The 26,455-nt window shown below is 42.4% G+C and overlaps 1 protein-coding gene across 4 annotated transcripts in view; it reads right to left on the bottom strand.

The window, feature by feature from the left end:
* The window catches only part of CEMIP2 (cell migration inducing hyaluronidase 2), a 75,856-nt gene that overhangs the window by 5,883 nt on the left and 43,518 nt on the right, over window positions 1-26,455 (bottom strand). For all 4 annotated transcript variants that reach the window (XM_080972296.1, XM_080972294.1, XM_080972293.1 and 1 more), the window contains exons 5-20: window positions 25,034-25,203; window positions 22,306-22,494; window positions 18,291-18,460; window positions 17,518-17,727; window positions 16,212-16,417; window positions 14,902-14,971; window positions 12,020-12,148; window positions 9,411-9,499; window positions 8,487-8,618; window positions 8,238-8,273; window positions 7,809-7,964; window positions 6,253-6,430; window positions 5,894-6,109; window positions 3,271-3,482; window positions 2,319-2,498; window positions 158-377 (exon numbers count right to left, since the gene is read on the bottom strand). In XM_080972296.1, the coding sequence (XP_080828422.1) occupies window positions 158-377; window positions 2,319-2,498; window positions 3,271-3,482; window positions 5,894-6,109; window positions 6,253-6,430; window positions 7,809-7,964; window positions 8,238-8,273; window positions 8,487-8,618; window positions 9,411-9,499; window positions 12,020-12,148; window positions 14,902-14,971; window positions 16,212-16,417; window positions 17,518-17,727; window positions 18,291-18,460; window positions 22,306-22,494; window positions 25,034-25,203 (2,563 nt within the window). The remainder of the gene's footprint in view (window positions 1-157; window positions 378-2,318; window positions 2,499-3,270; window positions 3,483-5,893; window positions 6,110-6,252; window positions 6,431-7,808; window positions 7,965-8,237; window positions 8,274-8,486; window positions 8,619-9,410; window positions 9,500-12,019; window positions 12,149-14,901; window positions 14,972-16,211; window positions 16,418-17,517; window positions 17,728-18,290; window positions 18,461-22,305; window positions 22,495-25,033; window positions 25,204-26,455) is intronic.

Genomic DNA, 26,455 nt, shown 5'->3' with positions numbered 1-26,455 from the left:
ATCCATCAGGCCACCTCATTCTTCTTACATTCAAATCCTGCCCCATTTACTCATGACTGCGAGTGTCCTGTCAACACGGTTGAAAACCCTGGGAGAAACTGCAAGAGGTTATGCGCTAATCAACCATATCGCTCTTGATGCTGTGCCCTTTTCCCACCTGAGTGGAGCCACATTTCTGACAGGAGCCCGTAGTCTTTGTGGGCATTCTTTTCACCACAGTTGGCTTCTGGAAGTACTTTGGGTAAGCTTTTGTCAAGCAGTTACTGACAGACTTTGGCCGAAAGCTGGCCTGAATCTTGACTCTTTCACATCCCCGAAAGGAACAGTAACTGTGGCCATCCCTGTGGTATTTGGCTTGAAGAAACAAAAACAGCAGCCTGTACATGAACACACAAAAACAAAGAACAGATCACACTTTATTACAAAACCAGCAGTGCTGGCACTATTCCTTATTTCACATGGCTCCCATGAGGCCATTTGCCAGAAGTCAAGCTACCTGGTATCTTCACTGTATGTAATGAGCTGAGATTAGAAGCACCTGCTGTAAGGGAGAGGTCTTATCTGTAATCCCAGCTCGTTACAGTACCTGTACAAAAGACACCTGTCAACAGAAGCAATCAATCCAGCAGATTCCAAAGTAGCCACCATGACCAAGATCGAAGGGCTGTCCAAGGATGCCAGGGACAAGATCTGCACAGGGCTGGACTGGGCTACAAGACTATTGCCAAGCAGCTTGGTGAGAAGGTGACAACAGTTGGTGCAATAATTCGCAAATGGAAGAAACACAAAATAACTGTCAACCTCCTTTGGTCTGGGGCTCCATACAAGATCTCATCTCGTGGAGTTGCAATGATCAGGAGAACGGTGATGAAGCAGCCCAGAACTACACGGGGGGAACTTGTCAATGATCTCAGGGCAGCTGGGACCATAGTCACCAGGAAAACAGTTGGTAACACACTATGCCGTGAAGGACTGAGATCTTGCAGAACCTGCAAGGTCCCCTTGCTCAAGACAGCACATGTACAGGCCTGTCTGCAGTTTGCCAATGCACATCTGAATGACCCAGAGGAGAACTGGGTGAGTGTGTTGTGGTCAGATGAGACCAAAATCGAGCTCTTTGGCATCAACTCAACTCGCCGTGTTTGGAGGAGGAGGAATGCTACCTATGACCCCAAGAACACCATCCCCACCATCAAACATGGAGGGGGACACTTTGAGGGTGTTTTTCTGCTAAGGGGACAGGACACCTTCACCGCATCGAAGGTGAATGTATCGTCAAATCTTGGGTGAGCACCTCATTCCCTCAGTCAGGGCAATGAAAATGGGTCGAGGATGGGTATTCCAGCATGACAATGATCCAAAGCACACGGCCAAGGCAACAAAGGAGCGGCTCAAGAAGAAGCACATGAAGGTCCTGGAGTAGCCCAGTCAGTCTCCAGACCTTAATCCCATCAAAAATCTGTGGAGGGAGCTGAAGGTTCAAGTAGCTACACATCAGCCTCGAAATCTTACTGACTTGGAGAGGATCTGCAAAGAGGAGTGGGACAAAATATCTCCTGAGATGTGTGTAGACCTGGTGGCCACCTACAAGAAACGTCTGATCTCTGTAATTGCCAACAAGGGTTTTGCCACCAAGTACCAAGTCATCTTTTGCAAAGGGATCAAATACTTATTTCACTCATTGTAACACACATCAATCTCTGGCTTTTGTCTTCTGGGTTTTTGGGGTTTTTCCTGTTGTTATTCTGTCTCTCACAGCTACAATAAACCTACCATTAAAATTATGGACTGGTCATTTCTTCGTCAGAGGGCAAACAGGCAAATTTAGCAGGGGATCAAATACTTTCCCCCCTCACTGTATGTTGCATCTTTAGTGCATAACCACATAGAGAGGAAGGGGAGGAAGGAAATAAGATGTATTCTGCAATTCTTCCTCTGTGCAGAGTGCACTGTTTGCACAGATTGCTGGGAAGCCTGGTGGGACAACAGGGCGGTCTGAAAGAATGCATTCAGACCTTGGGTGGGTAGGGAAAGCCCTACCCAGAATGGCCTGAGATGGATAACAAAAGCATTTGTTGAATGTAAACTTCATATTTTTCTGTGTACTCAGAACAGCCTACACTGCAGTGACCTTTGGGGAATTGACAGTTTGATAAACTACTGCATACATAACCACAAATCCTGATGATTCCTCTTAGAATTACATTCATGCTATAGCTCTCCACTGACAAAAAAACCAAGTCATCCAGTTCTTATAGATACTAAAAAACTGAACATTTAATTATACTACAAATTATGGTTTTGTGGCAAATATCTACCCAGTGCTGTTATCAAAATAAAACTTTCTCTCCATTCGACTATTCTGCAATTCCGCCATTGAAGATGCAGACACATAATCCTCCACACTATTGGGAGGTGCAGGCCTCCGGAATGCATCAGATGTTACTTGAAAAGTAGTGTCTGGTGGGTAACAGAGACCCACCCGAATCCAGTCATTCCTGAAAACAGAAAGTGACAAAAACATTACCATATGCTTATAAAAGCTTTTTCATTTGCTGCTTGCGGTGGTTATCATTCAGCATGACCACATAGTACTAAAATGATTTCTAATACGGTTTACAAGTATCCTTACCACAGAAACAAGAAAATTCCTAGTTTCAACTGTAATTCCTAGTTTACAGATGTGGAAGTAAAATTAGCTGCAGCAGAATGAACAAAGTTCTTTGGGAACTATTTTAGCTATAATTTTAAACCAAGACCTTCCAAAGTTCTGTCCACCATGCCATACTCATTTTGTGTGAATACTGAGCATATTTTTTCACAACATAATACTACTGAAAGGTTGACAGGACTGCTGGGAAAATTAGAACAAAAGAGAAAAATCTTCTGCTCCACAATGTTCTTTTGAAAAGGACACAGGAACATTCAATGTGGCTTGCACATGAGGACAGCCTGATGACCTGTGCCACAGAACTTGGTTTTCTCCTCTGAGAGGAAGTTTAAATCATTTATTAAATCAAGCTAGCCAATTTGCATTGTTAGTGCTGTCAATGAGGATTATGCTATGATATAAACCATGTGTTCTTCCTTTTGTTGTCATTGCTGTTTGTCTATGGCTGATAAGAGTTTTGCTCAGTTTGTAATAATACATTATTATACTTCAAAAACTAACAAAGAAATACATGCTTCACATTGCTTTATGAGGTAGATGAGAGTTCATGGAATATATCTGCATTTTTAAACAAAACTGGACATTGAAAGGCAACCTACTTGTTGAAGTTAATGAGGTACAGAAATGTTGTTTGTGGGGCTTGTCCATTCCAATGTATTGTGTAGCCCTTCTGAAGCATCACCACAGGCTGGTATTGCTGGTAGTCAGCTTTCTGATTATTAATCCCTCTCAGTATCATAGGACTGGAAGGGTATTCATCTCGCACCATAGTCATGGTAAGATTCTGTGGATTCCGTGTCTGAATGTACACCTAACAGTTATCAAAACAGAATAAATATGTAGAAACTAGGATAGATTATACCACATCAGTTGCAAACAGTCCAGCTCTCAGTTGTTTGGATGGCCTAGAGGATATCTAAATATATTTGGATAACAAAAACTTTGAATTAAGAAAAAAATGGTTGTTTACCACTGGATTACATGACATACTTAATGGAAAGTTTTGATAAAGTCCCTCTGCTCATACGAGACCTCAGTTGGAAACCAAGATCAGAAACCATCGTTTGGTGGCGTTGGCCGCTGTTACACCATCCCCTTCAATAATAGTAATAAAATTTTGATACGATGACAAGCTATGGCTAGTGTTAAATAGGAAGTGGAGAAAGGGGCCACATAGGAGAGAGGAAGGAGACTTGTTGGATCCCCCAAGACATGACTGCCTGGACAGAGCAGGTAGAAACAAAACCTCTTCCAGGAATTGGGGGGAAGACATCTACTTCTATTTCATTGACTATGCAAAAGCCTTTGACTGTGTCGACCACAGCAAACTATGGCAAGTTCTTAAAGAAATGGGACTGCCTGATCACCTCATCTGTCTCCTGAGAAATCTCTATGTGGGACAAGAAGCTCCAGTTAGAACTGGACATGGAACAACTGATTGGTTCAAAATTGGGAAAGGAGTACGACAAGGCTGTATATTGTCTCCCTGCTTATTTAACTTATATGCAGAATTCATCATGCGAAAGGCTGGGCTGGATGAATCCCAAGCCGGAATTAAGATTGCCAGAAGAAATATCAACAACCTCAGATATGCAGATGACACAACCTTGATGGCAGAAAGTGAGGAGGAATTAAAGAACCTTTTAATGAGGGTGAAAGAGGAGAGCGCAAAATATGGTCTGAAGCTCAACATCAAAAAAACTAAGATCATGGCCACTGGTCCCATAACCTCCTGGCAAAGAGAAGGGGAAGAAATGGAGGCAGTGAGAGATTTTACTTTCTTGGACTCCATGATCACTGCAGATGGTGAGAGCAGCCACGAAATTAAAAGACGCCTGCTTCTTGGGAGGAAAGCAATGACAAACCTAGACAGCATCTTAAAAAGCAGAGACATCACCTTGCCAACAAAGGTCCGTATAGTAAAAGCTATGGTTTTCCCAGTAGCGATGTATGGAAGTGAGAGCTGGACCATAAAGAAGGCTGATCGCCAAAGAATTGATGCTTTTGAATTATGGTGCTGGAGGAGACTCTTGAGAGTCCCATGGACTGCAAGATGATCAAACCTATCCATTCTTAAGGAAATCAGCCCTGGGTGCTCACTGGAAGGACAGATCCCGAAGCTGAGGCTCCAATACTTTGGCCACCTCATGAGAAGAGAAGACTCCCTGGAAAACACCCTTATGTTGGGAAAGATGGAGGGCACAAGGAGAAGGGGACGACAGAGGACGAGATGGTGGGACAGTGTTCTCAAAGCTACCAGCATGAGTCTGACCAAACTGCGGGAGGCAGTGGAAGACAGGAGTGCCTGGCGTGCTCTGGTCCATGGGGTCATGAAGAGTCGGACACGACTAAATGACTAAACAACAACACTGTACTCTTTATATGGAACCATAGTAGTTCTACAGTTTTTTTTAATAAAGGAAGTACTTTATCACAGACCAAGAGCTAAAGTAAAAAAATAAAATAAAGTGACTTGCCCAATGCCTTTTTCAGTATTTGTGTGAAATGATAACAGAGAATGGAGTTCTGAGGTTCCCGCCTCTAAGCTGTGCAAATATGATAAAGGAAGTCTTTTTTCTCTGTGAGTGCTGGTTCTGTCTTCATACATCTAATCCTGCATTTGATGAAAGTGTTTGCCCTCTTCCTATTCACTGTTTTAAAAATAGCGGACAATTTGGGAGCAGGGAGATGGTATATGAGTGTGAAAGAGAGAACCCATTCAGTAGGCTGAGCTTTGAATATAAATAAGGATGTAAATCAGAAATGACAAGCTGGGGCCCAAGTACCACAGGCTGCCCTCAGTCTGATGTCATGTGACCCTTGGTCTAATTTAATGCACATATAAGCAACAAAAGGAAAAGAAGGGAAAGGGCAGGGGCAGAAAGAGAGACAGAAACAGGGGACACAGCCCTCAGCCACTTTTGCTTCTGGTCTGGCCCACCTCTCTGACAGACAGACAGACAACTCAATCAATCAATCAATCAATCAATCAATCAATCTTTTTATTTGTACCCTCCCCTCCCCAGCCGGAGCCGGGCTCAGGGCAGCTAACATCATGAAACTAAGACAGTATACAAAGACAAAGGGGGGGGAGAGAGAGAGACTGTCCATCCCTTGACATAGAGAATTCTACTATAACTTTTATAAAAATTGGAAGAAATGGGTAAACAGTAACATCAGCTACTCAAGTTTTATGCATATTAACAATGGCCTCTCTTTAACCTGAGCAAAGGTCCCACTGCAGAGCACACCATTCCACCTGGTGAGATTAACACAGTCAGGATGTCGAATCAGGTAGTTATCCATTCTGCCAACATAGGTGTCCTTGTAGCCAGTCACAGATCCATCAACATCATGAAATATTGAGTTCTTGTCGCCATCCAGATCAGCCTCTTCAAACCAAGGCCCAGGTTTACCAAAAAAGACTTTCAGAGAAACCTTAAAAGACAAGAGCAACATTAATTTTATGGCAATAATCTTTTATCAATAAATATTTGTTTGTTGTACCCTGTATTTCCACCAAACATTGCTCAGTCATCCTTTACCCATTTGGGAAAAACAGCTTCAATCTGAAAACTTACCTGTTCACCAAACTTCACAAGAGAAATATTGTTTTGGGGGGTAATTTGCCAGGTGTTTTTCATTAGGAACCCAATTGCACTAGTGAATCTATCTGGAGTTGGCACAAAATTGTTGAATGTGCACTTGGAGAGACGTATAGGTCCATCGTAAATCTGAAAGCCTCTGATGGGATACGTCCTGTTAAAAGTAGATAGGTACATATTTAGAGACCCCTTTTTGCCTGCAGCAGCCAAGTACACTTCTTTACTTAGATATGGACTAGGCAGACAATATCCATGGCACTTACAAGGATGTAAGCTCCACCCAACACAGTGAGAGTTACTTCTGAGTAAACATGCATAGGATTAAGCTGTATATATAAAATATTCATACTAACATAGCCTTAAAATTATAGCAATTTTTTGAATTTAATGCAAAGCTGAGTCAGTATTTGTGGTTTTTTTAGGTTCTAATTGCAAGCAATGCATGCTTATTCTGGCCATATCCACACCCAATTAATATAACTCCTATTTCTACTCTATCTCAAGGGCTCAGCACTCAGCCTTTTTTTAAAGTGAGTGTATCTCTAATGATCCTTATTTAAATAGAGGAATTTATGAACTCTAACCTTATTCTTTCTACTCTAATTATCCTAAGGGCATCTGCAGACAGCTGAATCCCCTGCAGCTGGTTAAATAGGAAAGTGGAGGAAAGTATTGAAGAGGTACCAATTAGCAGGTAGATTTTGTGCAATAGTCCAACTTTTGCACTTTGATCTTGTTCATTTCTAGCCTATCATTCAGACTAGCATGGTAAGCCTAAAACCTGTTAATACTGTTAATTAGAGTGCCCAAACCTCCAAAGGACTTTATTTGCAAGCAGCTTCAGGAAACTGGTCACAAATGCTCATTGTCCAACGCCACTGACGGCTGCTAGCAGACTTAAACTGACTCCCTCCACATCAACTCTTTCGTGTATGTGGTTCTACTTGCACCTTGACATGAAGCTATCATTCTAGGAGACAGCAAATATTCTTTTTTTAAGCAAGCAGGTCTCCTGCAAGGTCAGCAAGAGATCCAGACTCTTTTACTGACAGGAATGCAAAGCGGAGTCAAATTGGCATTCCCAAAGCTGAACAAACGTTTTCCCTAAAAGGTCACTAGAGCTCTTTCATCTCCTTTAACAGAAATGCAAACACTGTGTAAGAAAAACTGCAGGAGTTGTGAAACACAAAAGGTAATTTAAAAGAGCATTACTTGGAGGCCTGCCCACATGAATGTCCCAGTGCGTAAGCGCATGTCGGCTCTAACAAGAAGGTTCAGGAGCAAGTCAATGGGAAGAAGATGGGATCCAGAAGGCTCTCTCAAGACATGAATGTGCTTGGACAGGATGGCGGGCCTGTGTTACTAAGACTGCAAGGGGAGCTGGCATGGGCCAAAAATAAAAAGAGGAGAGCTTGAGAAACCCAACTCCAAGTCAGAAATTTCTAGTAAGATATTTGCAGAGTTTCTCACAGGGAGGGTAACGAGAGCTGCGCCCCGGAAAGGTCACTCTGTTTCAGGCACTGTATGCTTACCGGTTTCTAGGCAAAGTACGATTTTTATTGTTTATTCCTCCAGTGCCCCAGTATTTGTTTTGGCCGCCTGAATTGCCATAATTATTGCTTTCACCAACAAACAGAGAGTCTGATACATCCTGGCTGGAGCCTTCATCACTTGGGAAGCTTCCATCACTACAAATAAAATAATAACAATAATAATAATAATACTTTCAACTACAACCTTGCTTATTTAAGAACCTGAACAGAATATTCTCTACCTGTGCAACACAGCAGCTAAAAACTACTGAAGCTATCTGTGAAAGCCAGCAGGGCAGCGTTGCCTCTGACCTGGAGTCCAACAATAACTTAGGCACAGACTTGTTAGGATCTGTTTTCTGATTTGACATTTAAAACTTCAAAGGAGACAGACTAATACAGAAGTAGTAAAAATGAAACAGCACTAACCTGGCAAAGGTTAAGCCTATTCCATTGTCAGCAAAGCTAGAAGAGAAAAAACAACCAATTATTTCAGGAAAAACACCAATAACCTAAACCTAAAGCCCCAATCCAGATAGGTGAAAATGACGATAGTTTACATTTCCAGAAATTGGCAGGGCAAAGTTTTACCTGTACAGTCACCTTGTGCAAGTCTGTTCAAGATAGCTGTTTTATTTACTTTAACAATGTGTAGGTATTTGCTGAAGGGCAACCTACCCAGAGTTCTGAATAATGATTTCCCCTCCTCTGACCCAAGCTCCATGGTCATTATTTTTATAAGCTATTAGCCTGTCTATGAGAGCAGCAACTCGGGGCTTTGCAGGATCTGCATCTTGATGTGGTCGAAACCTTGAAAAAGAAGGGAGGGGATGTGAATGGACCTGCACACCTGCAAGTCTGCGTACATCAGTATAAAAACGACAGCACCTCACACAAATGTTTACAAAAAATCAGCTCAAGCACACATGCATACTGCAAAAAAGAAACAGGTTTTACTTTTGAACTCCAAGGGTCTTTGTCACTAAGCAAAACCTAATTTCCATAGCATAAAGCAATCCCCAGTAATCTCATACTGGAAAAGGACAACATACCCACAGATGCAGATGCTTCAGTCCTGGAGGGAATTTATTGCTGAAGCTTTCCTCCCTTTTATTTATGAGAGTGTGGAAAAAAGTAAGAAAAATGCTGCAAGTCCTTAATGGCTACCTAATTCTAGAACACAAAATCCAGTGGTGTTTGGAATGCTTCTATCTACGCAGAGGGCTGTGCACAGGTAGAGCAGTGGTAATGGTAATTGGCAGACTGACCAACCCTTCTCTATACACCCCAATAGTAAGTGTGCCCATGGACCGCAATTCAACAAACAGGAACAGGCAGAACTGAATGAAACAGCGAGGTAGCAACAACATGCTTGCACTTCAGTGGTAGCCTTTGGGGGGTGGGGGAGTAACAACTGGAAGTGTTTCACTATCCAGATGATTAATAAGGCTGCAAAAATTGTGGATTCAGCAGCCAAAACATGTGCACAACTACATTAAGACATTCCATGTGCATTAAGCTAGGGTTTGCAAATTCTGGACAACAAAAATAACACTCCTGTATTTAATCCTCAATCATTTCCTTCCACATAGTATGTTCTACCTTGCGTTATTGTCCAAACAAAGATACTCCCTTTTATCATCAGCACTTGCATTGGTAGTTTTCACACCTTTATCAATGAACAATCCAGCCTGAAATAATAAAAAGATACAAATAACTTTATAACCAGTATGGTGTTTACAGTCTTGCAGTTCTTAATTACAACAGCTAATATGAGAAGGAAAAAGTGCCTGGGAACATATTCTTGAAGCTTTCACAGACTGAAAGAAATCAGGAGAGTCTTGTCTCCTGCATTAGAAACTGAACATTTCAGAATATTCCACCCACTATACTATCCTAGGTCATAGCCAGTAAAATGCCTTCTTCTTCTCAAACAGCCATCTCACGGAAGTGAAGAGTTCGTGTTACCACACCTAAGACTTGGAATGTGTTTTCAGCTAAAATTCTAGGACTCGAGGACAATGAACTGGAAAATGTCAGCATGCATTCTTTCTATTTGCAGAACCTACCTAGCATGTCCACAATAACATGAAGCCTTTCCTTTGGCTTGGCTGGTGTTGGAAGAACACCAAGAAAATGTTGGAACGACATCAAAAACCAATTGGAAAGATGACAAGAATATGAAAAATTATGGCAATGTCAAGTTCATTCCAATGAGGCAATTCGTCATAGTCAATTTCTGAATCTAGTCAAGTAGTATGATTTTGCTGGGCTCTTTGGAGATGCTCAGAATGTCTATCTGGCCACGAATCCTGAGAAAAGATGGGTCTGTCTGCAATTTGGGGAGAGGGCGTCAGGGAGGAGGTGATTGGTTTTGTTTGTTACTAAGGTATGCATTTTTGTGTTTTTATATTGTAAACCACCCTGTGATCCTCAGATGAAGGGCACTACAGAAATGTAAAAAATTACCGTACTTTTCCATGTATAAGCCTATTTTTTTTAATTTAAAAATCATGTTCAAAATTAGGGGTCTTCTTATACATGGGTAGTGCATTGTGGGGCATAGGATTGGTTGCTGCCACGAGTTGGAGATTGTTATTGGTGGCTGCTGAAAGGGCTGTTGATGATTGGCTGTCGCTGCGGCAATTGGCTTTTTCAGCGATGGGAAAGAGGATAGGTTGCTTTGTCAGTCTGGCGGGTGAGTGACTTTTTGCATTTCCACATAAAAAAGCCCAACAACTATGCCCCCCAAAAAGCTCAAGAACTTGGGGAATCCCCCCTTTTCTTAATTTTGAGTCCCCCAAAATTGGCAGGGTGTGTGTGTTATACACAAGGGCATGTTATACATGGAAAAGTACGGTAAATGATATTCATCATCATCATCATCATCATTTGCAATTACTGTGTTTTTCACTCCATAAGATGCACTTTTTTCCTCCTAAAAAGTAAGGGAAAATGTCTGGGCGTCTTATGGAGCGAATGTGTGGTCCCTGGAGCTGAATCGCCAGAGTGCAGGGGCAAAAATCGGATCATGTGTCACGGAGGAGGGAAGGCTGCATGAGGAGGCTGCTGGGGTTCCTGTATTGGGAATATTTTGGTGTGTGTGTGGAGGAGTGTGAGTCGTGTTGCTGCACGGGAGTGGTTAAAGAGGGCGTTTTGAGTGTCCTTGTGTGTGGAGCCTCTCCATCTGTACGGCATCCCAAGGCTACCGTTTGTTCATCAGCCCTGTTCCCCTTGCCTAATTCTTGTAGCGCCTTCCTAAGGATTCAATTGCCACTCCTATTTTGTTTTGCGCTCCCCGCCGCGTACAGTTTTAACTGGGCGGTTAAAGTCAGCCGCTGCTCCCCGCCTTTTGCTCTTGTCCCTTTCTGGCAGGGAGCACACAGCTACAGTGAATTCCTTTCCTGCCCTCTCCCTCAGGGTCTTACTGCCCACCCTCTTGTGTTTTCGGTTGCTGTGTTTGCTCGGATCGGGCCAGTGATGGCCCATTCCCCTTGCTCAGCGCGTCTACTTGCTGCGAGGTGACGGCGGCTAGGAAGGAATTAGCAGGCGGACATGATCCTTTTCCCTTCCGTTGCTCAGCGCCAGCTGTGGCAGCATCACCTCGCAGTAAGCAGACATGCTAAGGAAAGAGACTGGTGGCAGACAAACACAACAAAGAGCAGGGAAACCCCCTGCCTTCGCGGCAAGCAGAGGGGAAAGGATCGCGTCCTTCCTGCTAATTCCTTCCTAGCCACACTGCGTGCAGGCTGCAGCCCACCCGGCTCAGCTTCCGGCGGCTAGGAGCGCAAACGACAGCTGCCCCCGCCTCCTCCTCTCCGGTGCTGCGTCCAGGGAAGCATGCCATGGACGCGCAGGCAGCCAGAAAACATGCAGGTGAGGGAGAGAGGGGAGGGGCTGACTTGGGCGGGGGGGGGGAGAAAACTTTTGCCTTCTTTTCCTCCCTCCTCTTAAACCCCTCTCCTGCATCGTTAGCCACCTCCTTCTCCACACGCCCCACGCGTGCTCCTTGTCCCTTCAGTGTTTTTTCTTCCCTCCCCACTTAAAACTCCTCTCCAACAACATTTGATTCAGAATATTTTTTTTTCTTGTTTTCCTCCTCTAAAAACTAGGTGCCCCTTATGGTCAGGTGCGCCTTATAGAGAGAAAAATACGGTACTTTAGACTAGAAATCATACATAATTCTTCAATTCATTTGAAGAATTATTTACCTTAAAGTTGGAGTGCACCTTGTTGTTATAGAAAATTCCAAGTGGTGTTAGTTCAGCTTTGGTTTCAGGAAACAACCCATGAGACTCTCCTGTAGGCACTTTGTGAAATATGTACCATATGCCAGCATCCTGGAAACAAGAGGTGATAAATAAACTTAGTCATGGATCCGTTTGGATAGGAACACGGCAACACAATCATAATTACTACTACATAATGCGCTTTCTAATCCTAGAAAGCACATTATGCTTCTTACTCCCAGCTAATTACAGTCCTCCAAGGACTGGTGAGTGTTTTTAAACTTGTTCATAAATTTTCTGGCATTAGGGGTGAGCAACAAGGGGACCCAAGCTACAGATGCTAGCAAATTATTTAGGGTAGTAAAAACCAAAATATAGTGCAATGAGTTCAAAAAGTATCTCTCCAAAATAGGTGAATGGGCAACAAAATAGCAAGTGTTGAACATTGGGACACCCCCCCCCAACTTCACATTGATGGGGTGTCAACTGGTGGTTACTATCTAAGAAAACTCTTAAGAATGTGGTGAATAGCTCAGTAAAAATGTTCTCTTAAGCTGTTGCTCACTGAGTAAATTGAATTCCATGCCAGAGATTGATTTTTTTTAAAAGTTAGTATAGTAATACTTTTACACACACCTGGAATACAGCTTAAAGTTCTGTTAACTACCCCTCAAGAACCACCATGAAGAGCTGGGGAAGTGCAGAAAGAGGCAGCAAAAATGATCAGGGGGCTGAATCACCTTCCCTTTACAGAAAGTGACAACTATCAGGGTTTTCAGGTTTAGAAAAAAAGGTGAGTAAGGAGGAACATTATAAAAGCTTTATAGAATTGTACAGGATGTAGAGAGAGGGGTCTTTCTGTTCCAACAAGAGAAATAATTAAGACAGACAAAAATAATTAATTTTTCACACAGCACTTTGTTGAATGCCGACCCCAGGATACGGGGATGGCCCCTAATTCAACAAACTCCTGCTGCACTAAGTTGGACAAGCAGGACTCAGCAGGGCTCTTCTCATGGTCTTATCTTAAAACATTAACAATAACTACTTTTATATCATTCATATCATGCTGTTGTTACAAAATTCATTTCCTACTGTTCTTCCTGGGGTTGCCAAGGAAAGCAATAATATTTAAAAAAAATATTCAGTTCTTAAAGGATTGTTGACAGGTTTTCTCCTTCAGAGGAAAGTAGATCCAGAAAGCTTTTTCCTTCTCCAGCACAGGATCAAACAAAAAATTCCCTGGCCCTTGCAGTATGTCTCCTTGTCCAGTCCAAGTTGAGGCAAGTGAAGGTTTGCATGGTGAACCAGTCAAGTCAAACAATCAAGTAAACAAGCAAGCAAGCAACAACAACAACAACACCCCCCCCATAGACACACACTGAAGCCCTCTCAGTGGTCTGCTTGAATTAAACCACCAAGCCGCCCAGTTCTTTCCCCTCCTTCCCTGAGGGTGAAGCCTTCTTGGCTGCACATGTGAGAGACACTTTTCCTGGGCTGCATGAATCTCTTTGTCATTTGCAGCCCAGGAGGCTGTGCAGAAATCATTTCCATTTGTAGGCACAGAGTCTGGGGACAGAAAAGCACCCATAACCATGGGGTGCAAAGAGGCCACTGCAAAAAAAACCACCAGAACTAGCAGTGCAGCTCTAAGAGTGGCTGCAAAAGGTCTCCATGGTGATTCTCCAGGGTCGCCTTGCAGCCTGAGTGGAAAACACTATCTGTACCCTAAGACCCAGCCTGGAAAATTCCCAGCAGAGAACGCCCTGGGCAAAGCTCTAGCTTCTTTGAAACCTTCACAATATTTATTCATCAGTTTCAAATCTTCCCTGGATTTCCCCATATATTTTACACCTCAAAATGTCAAAATAGTTAAGCTTGACTTAACATACAACCCAAATTTTCAGTGCTCCCCACTAACCTATGAACTCCCATGCATGTAAGCACTTGCTCTTGGTTCATGCATAAGCTCTTCACATCTGGTCTTTTCATCCTGAATTCTGATTCAACCCAGAAGGAGCACAACCAGAGGTACTATCCCTCCCCTAACTCCCCATAAACCCTTCTCTGTAGGCTCCAATGGATTCAATGGGACTCTTTCTGAGTTAAGATTAGTCTTAGGCCCTAATCTCCAGCCCACTAACGAATACCGTAAGAACAGAAAATGTAAATTTCATTGTTTCTTACTGCATAGTGAATAGTACGGCACTCTACCTGTGTAAGTGAAATATTGAGTCAAATGAGTTTTCAAATAAAATCTAACCAATTTAGGTCTCAGCACCCTAAAACTAAGCTACCATTAAAAATAAACAGACATCCAACCAGTTAGACCACAGAGATTTATGCTTAAATTAACAACCTCTCATTTGCAAAAAGTAACTTTTTTCTTTGGAATAGGGAGATTTTTCAATGCATTTGAAGTAACACAGTTTTACTGGCGTGTAAAAGATAAAAACAAATCTTCTTTAAACATCTTTGTACATGAAGAAAAAGGTCTGCAAAGTGAAAAATATTATTCAGCAAAATACATGGAAATTGATCCAGGCTAAATTCCCTGAATTTAGGCTGCAAACTTAATCCCAATTACCTAGAAGTATGCCCCACTGAATTTAATAAGACATGGGTTAGGACTGCCCTGTTAATTACCACTGAAACTAATTGGGTTCAACTAACTTAGTTCAAATCCAACCCGTGATTTATAATATAGGTTTTATGAGCTTTTCTGAACAGTGCATCATTTATGCATATTAAATATAAAAATGAGGACATTATGATAAGAAAACAGGGAGATGAATGAACGTTATATGCTTCCAGTATGCTTCCATTTTGTAGAATTAGTTAACCCAGTGCTCCAAGAGCCTCACCTGAGAGCCGGCAGCCACATTATTTATAAGGTGATTGTTGGGATGAGCAATCCAAAATGTGGAAACAGCCCTGCAAAGTGACACAAATGGAAAAAGTGTAAGCAGCAGATCCTACAGATACTCATATGTCTCACAGTAGAAGAAGAAGAAGAAGAGTTTGGATTTGATATCCCGCCTTTCACTCCCCTTCAGGAGTCTCAAAGCGGCTAACATTCTCCTTTCCCTTCCTCCCCCACAACAAACACTCTGTGAGGTGAGTGGGGCTGAGAGACTTCAAAGGAGTGTGACTGGCCCAAGGTCACCCAGCAGCTGCATGTGGAGGAGCGGAGACGCGAACCCGGTTCCCCAGATTACGAGACTACCGCTCTTAACCACTACACCACACTGGCTCCCAGTAAGAGCGTAAACTTGCAAATTTAAGCAACGTTCATTTTTACTGGGGTGGGGGATCTCTGCAGATTGAGCAACAATGCTTAAAAGAATAGATAAACAATTCAAATATAGCTTTCCTATACTGAAACTTAAGGCCCTGAAGTAAAATCACATACTATCTGAATCAACTGTGGAAGCGAGGACGTATTTAACACAATCTCTTCATTAATAGCCTTTTGTCGTTTGGAACGCTATGCATTTTGTTTCCTAAAACAGGAATATTTGGCTTGGATCTTGAGATCTCAGGAGTGGAATGTCTCTCTCAGGATGCACCTGCTGGTGGGAAAAGGTAGAGGAGAATGATTTTCACCAATTCTCCCCAATGTTTCTCCAAATGTGCTCTGGAGAGTGGGGGACCCTCTGGAGCAGCATGGGAAATGGCTACAAGGGAAAAGGGAAATCAACGAAAATCACCTTCCTTTCCACCGGTGGAAACCTTCACTGGATTAAAGCCATTCCGTGAATGGAAGAGAGCCCTGAGAATTGTAGCATGGCAGCTCTGGATCCAAGCCATTAAGTCTTAGTCCCACTACCTTTCCTGCTGCATTCCACGGACTTCAGACAGGCTAAATGTTGCAATATATATTCAGCTAAGCTCATATTTCAACAAACCTGTCAAATCAATCTCTTTGGCTAGCCTAAAGTTGCCTAATGAATTACACTGCTCAGCACTGATTTGAATCCAAGTCTTCAATGGCTCAGCATAGAGAGCTAGCCACTGTACAACAGTGCCTCCTTCAACATACCAGCACTGAAGCCACGTACACAGACTGTGGGTAGTTTATTGAAAAGAAGTTACCTCTGTATAGAATACCAATCAAATAATCAGCACCTGAAATTCCAGCCCCACCCCCCCAATCATTTAGCCAGTCACTCACATGCAGTCTGTGGTTGGAACTGGCTCATAGGCTCCATAGACATGATCCTTCATGGCCGTGCACATTGTGCTGTTCCTGTCAGTAGGAAGGAGTGTGCCTGGTTTGGTGACTAGCCCTAAGTTATGATACAGTGTATTCCTCTGCTCAATGCCATCCTCCAGGAAAAAACAATGACCTAGTGTGTCATATCCAATGGTGTCTTTTATCTGCAGAAATAAAAGTTTATGTCATTCCCAAAAGCCTATATTGAGAACTGCATTACATCTTCACTATTTTGACACAGCTGCAGTAGGACAGACACTTCACTGTTAGCAATGTAATAGTTAAATCAGAATAATGAACCACACACATTTTCTGCCCACAAATGCAGAACTTTAGGATGAACTTAGGCTTCAAATTCTTGCCAGATATGTTTACATATTATGTCTCATACATCACTTTATCCAGATGTGTTGATAGATAGCTGACAATAATCATGAGGTTCAGGAGCAAAATGCAGATTTCAAAAATTATAAAAAAATATTCTAGCATACTCCCAAAACAAAACAAAAACTTATGAAAACATTAAACCCTATTTTCACATGTATTCATAGGGACACATAAGCCAGTGGCATGTTATTCGGTTGATGTGCTAGGAAAGCCCTGTCCCACTCCCCAATATTATTTCCATGACATGGTTAGCACTTGATCAAATCATCTAGCCAACACTTCATACAAGCAATTGATAACATGGAAAGGCAATCTCATGATTCCAGGTTCCCAGGGCCAAGAACACTGAAGTGGATCTTGGTGTTATCATCAAAACTTAAGACCAGTCAATCAAATTTAAAAAGCTTCTAGATGATGCTGACGCTTAGGCCAAGCGATGATGTGTCTTCCATACACCTGTGCATCCTCTTTGCTGAAGAAAAGTAAACAATTACAAACTGCCCAATTCATCTTTATCAGATCCTACAGTTAGGACGAAACCTCCTCACAAACGCTAATATCCATAGGGACTGAAAGAGATAAGCACAGTAATAAATCCAAAAACCCACATCCAGAGATTTGTGCAGATGAAATACTGCCCGATCTCCTAACCATGGCCATGTGATCCTGAGTGCCCCAGAGACTCTCCTCCCTTCCCTTTGCAGCTGTAACCTTGATTCGTGTTATGCCTGCACCACTGGCAGTTTGCAACACCATTTCTAACCACAGTTGCAAATAGAAGTTTGCAACTAACCATGGTTAGCATGGCATGATCCAAAGAGGTCAATAACAGAGGAAGTTTGAAGTAGAGGGGAAGGCAAAGGAGCACTGCTATTACCAGCAAGCCATTTGTTGCATGAACAGTCACACATCTAGAGAAGCAGTGATGAATTGAGAGGCCTTCTACATAAGTCCTGTAGTTGTACCCTCCTTTCTCGTCCACATCTTCACAGCGGTGGAAGTGAACAGGGTAAGCTCCATGGACCTGCTGACCCATTTGTCTGAGTTCCACATAAGAGAGGTGAACAGAGGTGAAATTCTTCAGAATCTGGAAGAGCACAAAAAATAATCTCATTGTTTACCAATTCATTTTTCCCCCCAGATCAACAACAGTTCAGTGATTTACAAGATTTAAAGCACCCTTTTCCCCCAGATAAACACACAACAATACAGAACGGCATCAAAACTATTACATTGGAAATCCAATTACACTGAAGAGTAATAAACAGAGCACAGTTTTGAAACGAGTAAGGCTCCAGGTCACGTCCCCAGTGGCACCACATTGGCTACCCCTGCTATAGGCAAGACTGCCATAGTTGTATTCAGTGTAAAGCCTTACTTGTACATGTAATAGGACTGCCATACGTCTGGATTTTCCTGGACACTACCGGGATTTCAAAAGCAGAATTCCTGTCCGTGCCAGTGCTTTCTCCTGGATCAACAACTTTGGAGTGTCCTGGTCTTTACTTTTTGAAATATGGCAACTTAAATATTATATCTCAAAACAGGAAGGGAATAATCACCATGGAAAGTCTGCATCAGCAAAAGTTACTGGGGCAATGAAGGAAGCAATTTAGCACCCCCACATGCATGCCCCCCCCCTGTCCATACCTGGATATGTCCACCAAAAGTATCAAAATGGAAGAACTGGCACTCTTTGCCAGTGTAACAGGAATCTTCCATCTCTCCCTTTATTAAGATGTTCCGAGTAAGAACTCCGACCTCAGCCCTCATGTCCACTCCATCAACAATTTCTCCTATATGAAGGAACTGAGGGATTTCTGTTTGAAAGAGAAGTTCATGTTCAAAGGCAAAGCAAGTGAAAAATGGAGGTCTCTGATTCTTATCTGTTGTGAATGTATGCAGCCTGCTAACACAGTTAAGCTTCATTGCTGGAAAGGCAGAGCTATGGAGTGGAAGATGAATCTTGTCCCACCTTGGAGTTCATGTGATCTAGTGCTATGCCTGCCATGTGTCAGAAACAAAATGAACAGGTATGCTGAAGTTTTCACATATGGTTTGATCTTATGAAAACCTTCCTAGGATCTGTACAAATTTGAAGAATGAAGCCCACTCAAGCGTTCATTATTTTGTTCACAGATGATTTTGCCATACAAATTATTTCTAGGAGCACTATCTGGAATGAAAAGTGGTCTACAATGGCCATGTGCAGATGGATGACCAAAAACATAAATGGGAGATGACAGTTGATGTGGCAGTCAAGAATTACTTTCTTCCAAATCCTTTATCATGCTGAGTTTATGTAGTTTTAACATTCACACCAAAATTTAAGGTAGGACACTTACATTAGACAAGGAAAGTGAATGAGCTACTTTAATAGCTTCAGAAGCTGAAAATATGATATGGCTTCACAGGCCTCATAGCTACAGTTAGGAATAATTTTACAGATAAATATAATATTTAATATCTTTCTCTCTCTCTTCAATGTTTTATCACAAATTCCTTTACTTTGCCTTAAAAAAACAACCCAAAATCAAACTTCTCCTGTTTAAAAGTGGCCTTTTATCTAGCAGAATCCAGTATTTATACCAAATCCACTTTTGCCATAGTGAAGATTCTCTTTACTAAGTGGGCTGGTTTCATGGCATAGAGTAGAACAATAACAAAGCACCAAGACGGGGAAAAAGCTAAACTATCATGTATCTTGGTCTCACTTCAATAAAAGCTTTAAGTTCCACATTACTCTTTTCTGAAAGTGTTCAGCTAGCACGTCAGTCTAGCAATACAAGTTCTGTAAAACTTTTATTGACCACCTGTGCAACAGCTCTTTCATAACCATGTAGGGAACATATTTTTTTCTAAACACACATAGCATAGATGCAGTTTCAAATCAAACTCGTTAGCATGCGAACTACAAAAAGTAACAAAGAAAATAACTTAATGTACACCTCCAGATGTTAACAGCTCAAATTAAGTTTATTTCTTCCATCAAAACCTAGCAAGACTGTACACGTTTGAAAAGTAGGAAGGGATGAGGCTCTTGACACATTTTTGGAACACTGAAGGAAACTGGATATTAAATGAACAGAAAGCTGAAGAACTGCTTCCATATGGGAGTAATTTGCTTGCCTTTCCTCATTCATGTGAGAGAGCATCTGCAGATGCTGAAGTCCAAGGATTAAGAGAAGCAGAAATTAAATTTCACTAGTAAGATGCTGAGATATGTATTTCAGTTATCTTTGAGAATTCCTGGAGAACAGGCAAAGTCCCGGCAGACTGGAGGAGGGCAAATGTTGTCCCTATTTTCAAAAAGGGGAAAAGAGAGGACCCAAATAATTACCGCCCAGTCAGTCTGACATCAATACCAGGGAAGATTCTGGAGCAGATCATTAAGCAAACAGTCTGTGAGCACCTAGAAAGGAATGCTGTGATCACCAATAGTCAGCATGGATTTCTGAAAAATAAGTCATGTCAGACTAACCTGATCTTGTTTTTTGACAGAATTACAAGCCTGGTAGATGAAGGGAACGCAGTGGATGTAGCCTACCTTGATTTCAGCAAGGCATTTGACAAGGTGCCCCATGATATTCTTGTAAAGAAGCTGGTAAAATGCGGTCTTGACTATGTTACCACTCAGTGGATTTGTAACTGGCTGACTGACCGAACCCAAAGGGTGCTCATCAATGGTTCCTCTTCATCCTGGAGAAGAGTGACTAGTGGGGTGCCACAGGGTTCTGTCTTGGGCCCGGTCTTATTCAACATCTTTATCAACGACTTGGATGATGGACTCAAGGGCATCCTGATCAAATTTGCAGATGACACCAAACTGGGAGGGGTGGCTAACACCCCAGAGGACAGGATCACACTTCAAAACGACCTTGACAGATTAGAGAACTGGGCCAAAACAAACAAGATGAATTTTAACAGGGAGAAATGTAAAGTATTGCACTTGGGCAAAAAAAATGAGAGGCACAAATACAAGATGGGGGACACCTGGCTTGAGAGCAGTACATGTGAAAAGGATCTAGGAGTCTTGGTTGACCACAAACTTGACATGAGCCAACAGTGTGACGCGGCAGCTAAAAAAGCCAATGCAATTCTGGGCTGCATCAATAGGAGTATAGCATCTAGATCAAGGGAAGTAATCGTGCCACTGTATTCTGCTCTGGTCAGACCTCACCTGGAGTACTGTGTCCAGTTCTGGGCACCACAGTTCAAGAAGGACACTGACAAACTGGAACGTGTCCAGAGGAGGGCAACCAAAATGGTCAAAGGCCTGGAAACGATGCCTTATGAGGAACGGCTAAGGGAGCTGGGCATGTTTAGCCTGGAGAAGAGGAGGTTAAGGGGTGATATGCTAGCCATGTTCAAATATATAAAAGGATGTCACATAGAGGAGGGAGAAAGGTTGTTTTCTGCTGCTCCAGAGAAGCGGACACGGAGCAATGGATCCAAAGTACAAGAAAGAAGATTCCACCTAAACATTAGGAAGAACTTCCTGACAGTAAGAGCTGTTTGACAGTGGAATTTGCTGCCAAGGAGTGTGGTGGAGTCTCCTTCTTTGGAGGTCTTTAAGCAGAGGCTTGACAACCATATGTCAGGAGTGCTCTGATGGTGTTTCCTGCTTGGCAGGGGGTTGGACTCGATGGCCCTTGTGGTCTCTTCCAACTCTATGATTCAAGCAAAAGGGGCAGCTGGGCACACCAGAAAAGTTTTTCCCCAGAGAATCCTCAGAAATCATATGAAACTTGCACAGACCACAAGAGGAAATAAAAAATTCTAAGACAGCACTTCCTAGAACTTTAGGCTATTTACCTTTGCACACAGCTAAATGTGTATCCAAATTCTACCTGCATCTCTTGGCTTGAATTACCTCTCCCTTCCCCCTACAGTTACGAGGTCCAGGTATGGATGGTTCCAACTCTTCCTGCCACCCCACATCCAAGCCTTGAAACCCCAAATATACACCACCAACCATCTCTACCGTGATCACCTAACCATAACTCCCAGTCTCACCACAGCTCAAAGCTGCACAGATCAGTTTGCTTTTCCTAGATGGAGCTCAACAAGCAAGTGGTAGGTCCTCTGCATGGGGAAGATGGAGAAATGCTACTGGGTGACAGAGAAAAGGCGGAACCTTGCCTCTGTCTTCACCCAAGAGAAAGCGATGCCCAACCTGGTGATAACAGAATAAATGATATAGGGAGGCAGGGGAACTACTATCCTGATCTCCTAACTCCATACAAGAGATCTCCAGCTGTTAATGTTGCAGATATGGCACAAACACTGAAGGAAGAAAGAGCAGTGACACAGCAAAGAATGATAAATGCCTGTGTGGTTAAGAGAGCAGCCCAAAACAACTGAGCGAAAGGAAAGCGCATAGGACATTAATCAGTAAAAAGGGAAGCTGCATTTCAATCACGTCCAGAGCAAAACACAATTTAGCACTGACATATGCTACACTTGAGATATGAAACTTCCCTTCCTTTGTGCTGATACGTACAACGGTGTGTGTATGTGTCACGTCAGGGTCAAATGAGGATCTTAGACTGCAGTGAATGTTAAGCAGCTGGAAAAGTTTATCAATGCCAGAAAGTCAATGTGACTGCATTTATACTAGGCATCAGGACCACAGACACATGGAAAGCAAAAGCTTGCACCATACCTTTAACTTTGATTTGATATCTATTGCATTCTGAACAAGGAAGGAGGGTGAATTCTTCTGCCTGGTACATAGAATAATCAGTGCTTGCAACAACAATCTGATCTTCAGGCTTCCAGGTACTAACATCTTCTGACAGATCCAGTATCACACCATGCACTGCTTCCACCTGGAAACCTGACTTTGGAACACCTTAAACAAACAAATAAATAAAATCAAACAAAACATATTAATTTATTTTAAAAACATATGAATACCATTTCCTCAAATGCTCAAAACATTTACACATTAAAACCAATAAACAAGATTAAAAACATTGTACAGCAGCTAAGAGGAAATTATCAATTGCTTATTCTCTCATGTGATTCCTTATCCACTCCCCCTACCCCCCAAAATATTCCCATGCTTACTGAAGCAAAGACAACACTGCACCATCCATGCTTCAGAGGGAGGTGTCAGCAGATTTGTGGTTTACTTAAAAATTCACAGAAATGCAAAACAAAAAGTCTTTAGTAGAAAAGGAGGAGACTCTTGAGAGTCCCATGGACTGCAGGAAGATCAAGCCTATCCATTCTGAAGGAAATCAGCCCTGGGTGCTCACTGGAAGGACAGATCCCGAAGCTGAGGCTCCAATACTTTGGCCACCTCATGAGAAGAGAAGACTCCCTGGAAATGACCCTGATGTTGGGAAAGATGGAGGGCACAAGGAGAAGGGGACGACAGAGGACGAGATGGTTGGACAGTGTTCTCGAAGCTACCAGCATGAGTTTGACCAAACTGTGGGAGGCAGTGGAAGACAGGAGTGCCTGGCGTGCTCTGGTCCAGGGGGTCACGAAGAGTCGGACACGACTAAACGACTAAACAACAACAGTAAAAAAAGACTCCTAAGGGGTAAACACCCTGCAAAACACCAGCCTAAATAGAGACTCAATAACCACACAATTCTGATTAAGAGGAAACAAACTGAAAACGAGGTAGGAAGGAGAATGGAATGGTGGGGAACTAAAGACAAAGGAAGAGACCAATGAAAAAAGAGTGAACCATCTATCTCAGGGACATTCAACTCCCAAGAGACTGTGATCTACTCGGGGGGGGGGGGGGTTGCACTGATCTACCCATGGGGGGGGGGTTGGGGGCAGGTCAAAGTTCTTGAGCTTAGTTTTGAGGGGGGCTTCCCAAAGTTGTTGACCTTTTATTAAACAGTAAGTGTGCATATGAAAGAATGAATGAATGAAACTTTTTTTTGCGTCAGCCATCAGCCATAGCAACAAAAAAACATTGTGGCATACACAGAACAAAATAAGCAGTCAATTATATAACACACACTGCTGAATCAGCAGTCAAATTGTGGACCTTATTCTGATTGCCCCAGCTAAAAGCCTTGCAATCTTTGCTGTCATCTGCTCCTCTTGATCTGCCAGGAGAAAAGACACTGTGGAAGTGGTTGGGCGACCCGGAATGGGCAATAAAAGAGGGGTGATAATGTCATAATGTCTTTGTAAAAAGTGCAAGCCAGGAGGGCATGCACTACTGATTCAGTGCTGCCATCTCCACAGTGACATAAGCATTTTTTGTATGGAATCTGTTGGAATCGTCCCCCAAGTACAGCCGAGGGCAACACATTCAATCTTGTGAGGGTAAAAGCGTGTCTGTATTTTGGAATTGCTAGGTTATGCAGGTAGGGTGCCAGAGAATCAAAGTGGGAAAGTGGAAAGTGGTCATACCATGGGCAAAATTTTCTTATTGTGGCCAAGTTGTTCTGACAATCGATATCATTTAGGCGTTGACAAATTAGACTGTTTGCTTTACTATAACCCACGGTGAGTAGCTGTTGTGGGGTTGTGCAGTTTTTGATAGACTATTTTAGATCAGGCACTCTTGTGACAGTCTTGCAACACTAGCGATATTAGACCGGGGGGATTTTAGGTGAAGCCAGAAGTCAAATGTCCTGCGCCAGATCCATAATTCTACCGAAGGGAGATTGGCCTCTAAGTGCAATGATGGGTTTGGGACATAGGGTGGCACAGAAATAATTTGCCTTATAAACTTTGATTGGACAGCTTCTGTACATACAAGGTAAGTGCCAGTCCAGATCTGAGCCCCATATAATAGCTGTGCTAGGGATTTAGCTTGGAACACTTCCAGGACTGATGGTATATGTTTGCCACCTTTTGTGTGGAAAAAGTGTGTCAGGATTTTGGCGCTTTGGGACGCTTTTTTTTGCACATTTCTGACAGTTTTCCAAAGCAGCAACTCAGTATATATAGAAACAAAGAATTATAATAATATTCAACATCTGCAAATAAGTTAAACTTTTATTATTATTATTATTGGCAGCAGGTTGATCTATCCTTCCATCTTGCTGTATTCTATTATTTTGGCTATAAGCACAGGACTGCTGATAATGCCAAGGTTGTAAGTTTGATTCCCATATGGAGCAGCTGCATATCCCTGCACTGCAGGGGGTTGGACTAGATGATCCTAAGGGTCCCTTCCAACTCTACAATTCTATGATTCTATGAACAGAATAATATAAACTACATTCCCTTTTGGATTTTTGCTTTGGAACAGACACTTCTGGTTTCCAGCAGGATCACAGCAGAGAGTGGGCAGCACAGGTGCATGGAAGGAAGGTGCGTTCAGAGTTAAGTAGTTCCAGCTATACAAGATTGTTTTCAATTATTGCATTACCTGTATTGCTTTATAAAAGAAGAATAAAGTATATTCATACCATCATCCCATTCACTGAAAGCTCTCACAGCAAACTTCTGACCGTCCACAGTAAAAAATTCTCTTTGTGCGATAGCTTTCCCTCCCGTGCTGTGGTTTTCAGAGTTTCTCACAGACTCACTACACGATGAATCTCCATCACCAATTACACCAACTAAAGCCCAGGCCTGCCTGGAAAAAATAAAATACATGTTTAAGTACAAAACTCTTCCTTAGTGCAGGTGTTTACAAGTAGCAAGAATGCAGCATGAACAAATGTATTAGAAACTGTTATTCTTAGTTTTCTGAAACATTCTTCAAAATCCGTTTTGAAAAAAAGGAGAAAGAATTTTATAACTTTGGGGCATTAAGGCTGTAAGTACTATTGCTATCATCCCTTGTCAGAAGTCACAAAAATTTGCAACACTTGCCATATCCCTTCCCCCACAAAAAACCCTGAGGATGTATATAGACTGTTGTGTCCCACTCACAACTGCTTGTGAAAAAGTAGTGCAAGCCCAGCTCTCAGTGTGGGAGATGGAAATATTAGATTTTAATTAAATCCCATAATTGTCTGGAAAGGAGTACTTTCTCCTCTAAATGGAAACCAATTACATATATTTGTATATTATCCAATAAAAAGGAAAATCATAAAACAGTAAAAGATATTACACCCCTAACTCTGTGAAATTCATTACATTTTCTATTGTGTTGAAACAACTGGTAGGGATGGAGAGGGTGTTATGCCTCACTAATAAAGAGGCAAACAGGATTGGCATTTTGAACCACAGTGGAACTAACTGTGTGCCTTGGCATCTTGAAGAAAACTCTTTGGTAGGTCCATGCTGAACACCAATAATGGAAAAACGTTTCCATGCCTATATTTTCTGGAGCCTTGCTGATAAAAGATTGCCAGTGCTGCAGCTGGACATTTGAGTAGGCTGGCATGGAGCCCTCATTGTAGACACCCCATAAATTACGTGTTCAAGAGCAGAAGGCAAGCCAAGAGCCTCCTCCAGACTCTCTTCTCTAACTCCAGCTTTGAAAAGCTATACTGCCCTAGCATTACGTTCATGCCTCTAGTTACTCCTGATTTTCCTATTAGCTTTAATCTAAGCCAGCTCTGACTCGGCAGCACCACAGCCAAGGGATTTCGTTTCCTTCAAGTTGCATGCCAACTGGTATCAACATTTCCAGCAATTCTTACATTTAGAACCTCCACAAGTGGAGAGCTAAGTTTAAACAGCACACAACTGCTCAAGAAAAGTGTTGTGTGATATTTTTAGCTCAGCGTTCTTTATGAAAAGCTTGTACAGTCACCAGTTTTAAACATAACAGTCCAACTGCAAGTCCAGGCACCTCAGATATGGATGTTATCCATTCCCGTTTGAATTGGCTAGGATGCCTGCTGAGAGGGCTGACACCATTGCAGTGAAAAAGCATA

The sequence above is a fragment of the Podarcis pityusensis genome, assembly GCF_964106645.2.
Source record: "Podarcis pityusensis genome assembly, chromosome: 11".
Classification (NCBI taxonomy): domain Eukaryota; kingdom Metazoa; phylum Chordata; class Lepidosauria; order Squamata; family Lacertidae; genus Podarcis; species Podarcis pityusensis.
This window is presented reverse-complemented; position numbering and strand designations above follow the sequence as displayed.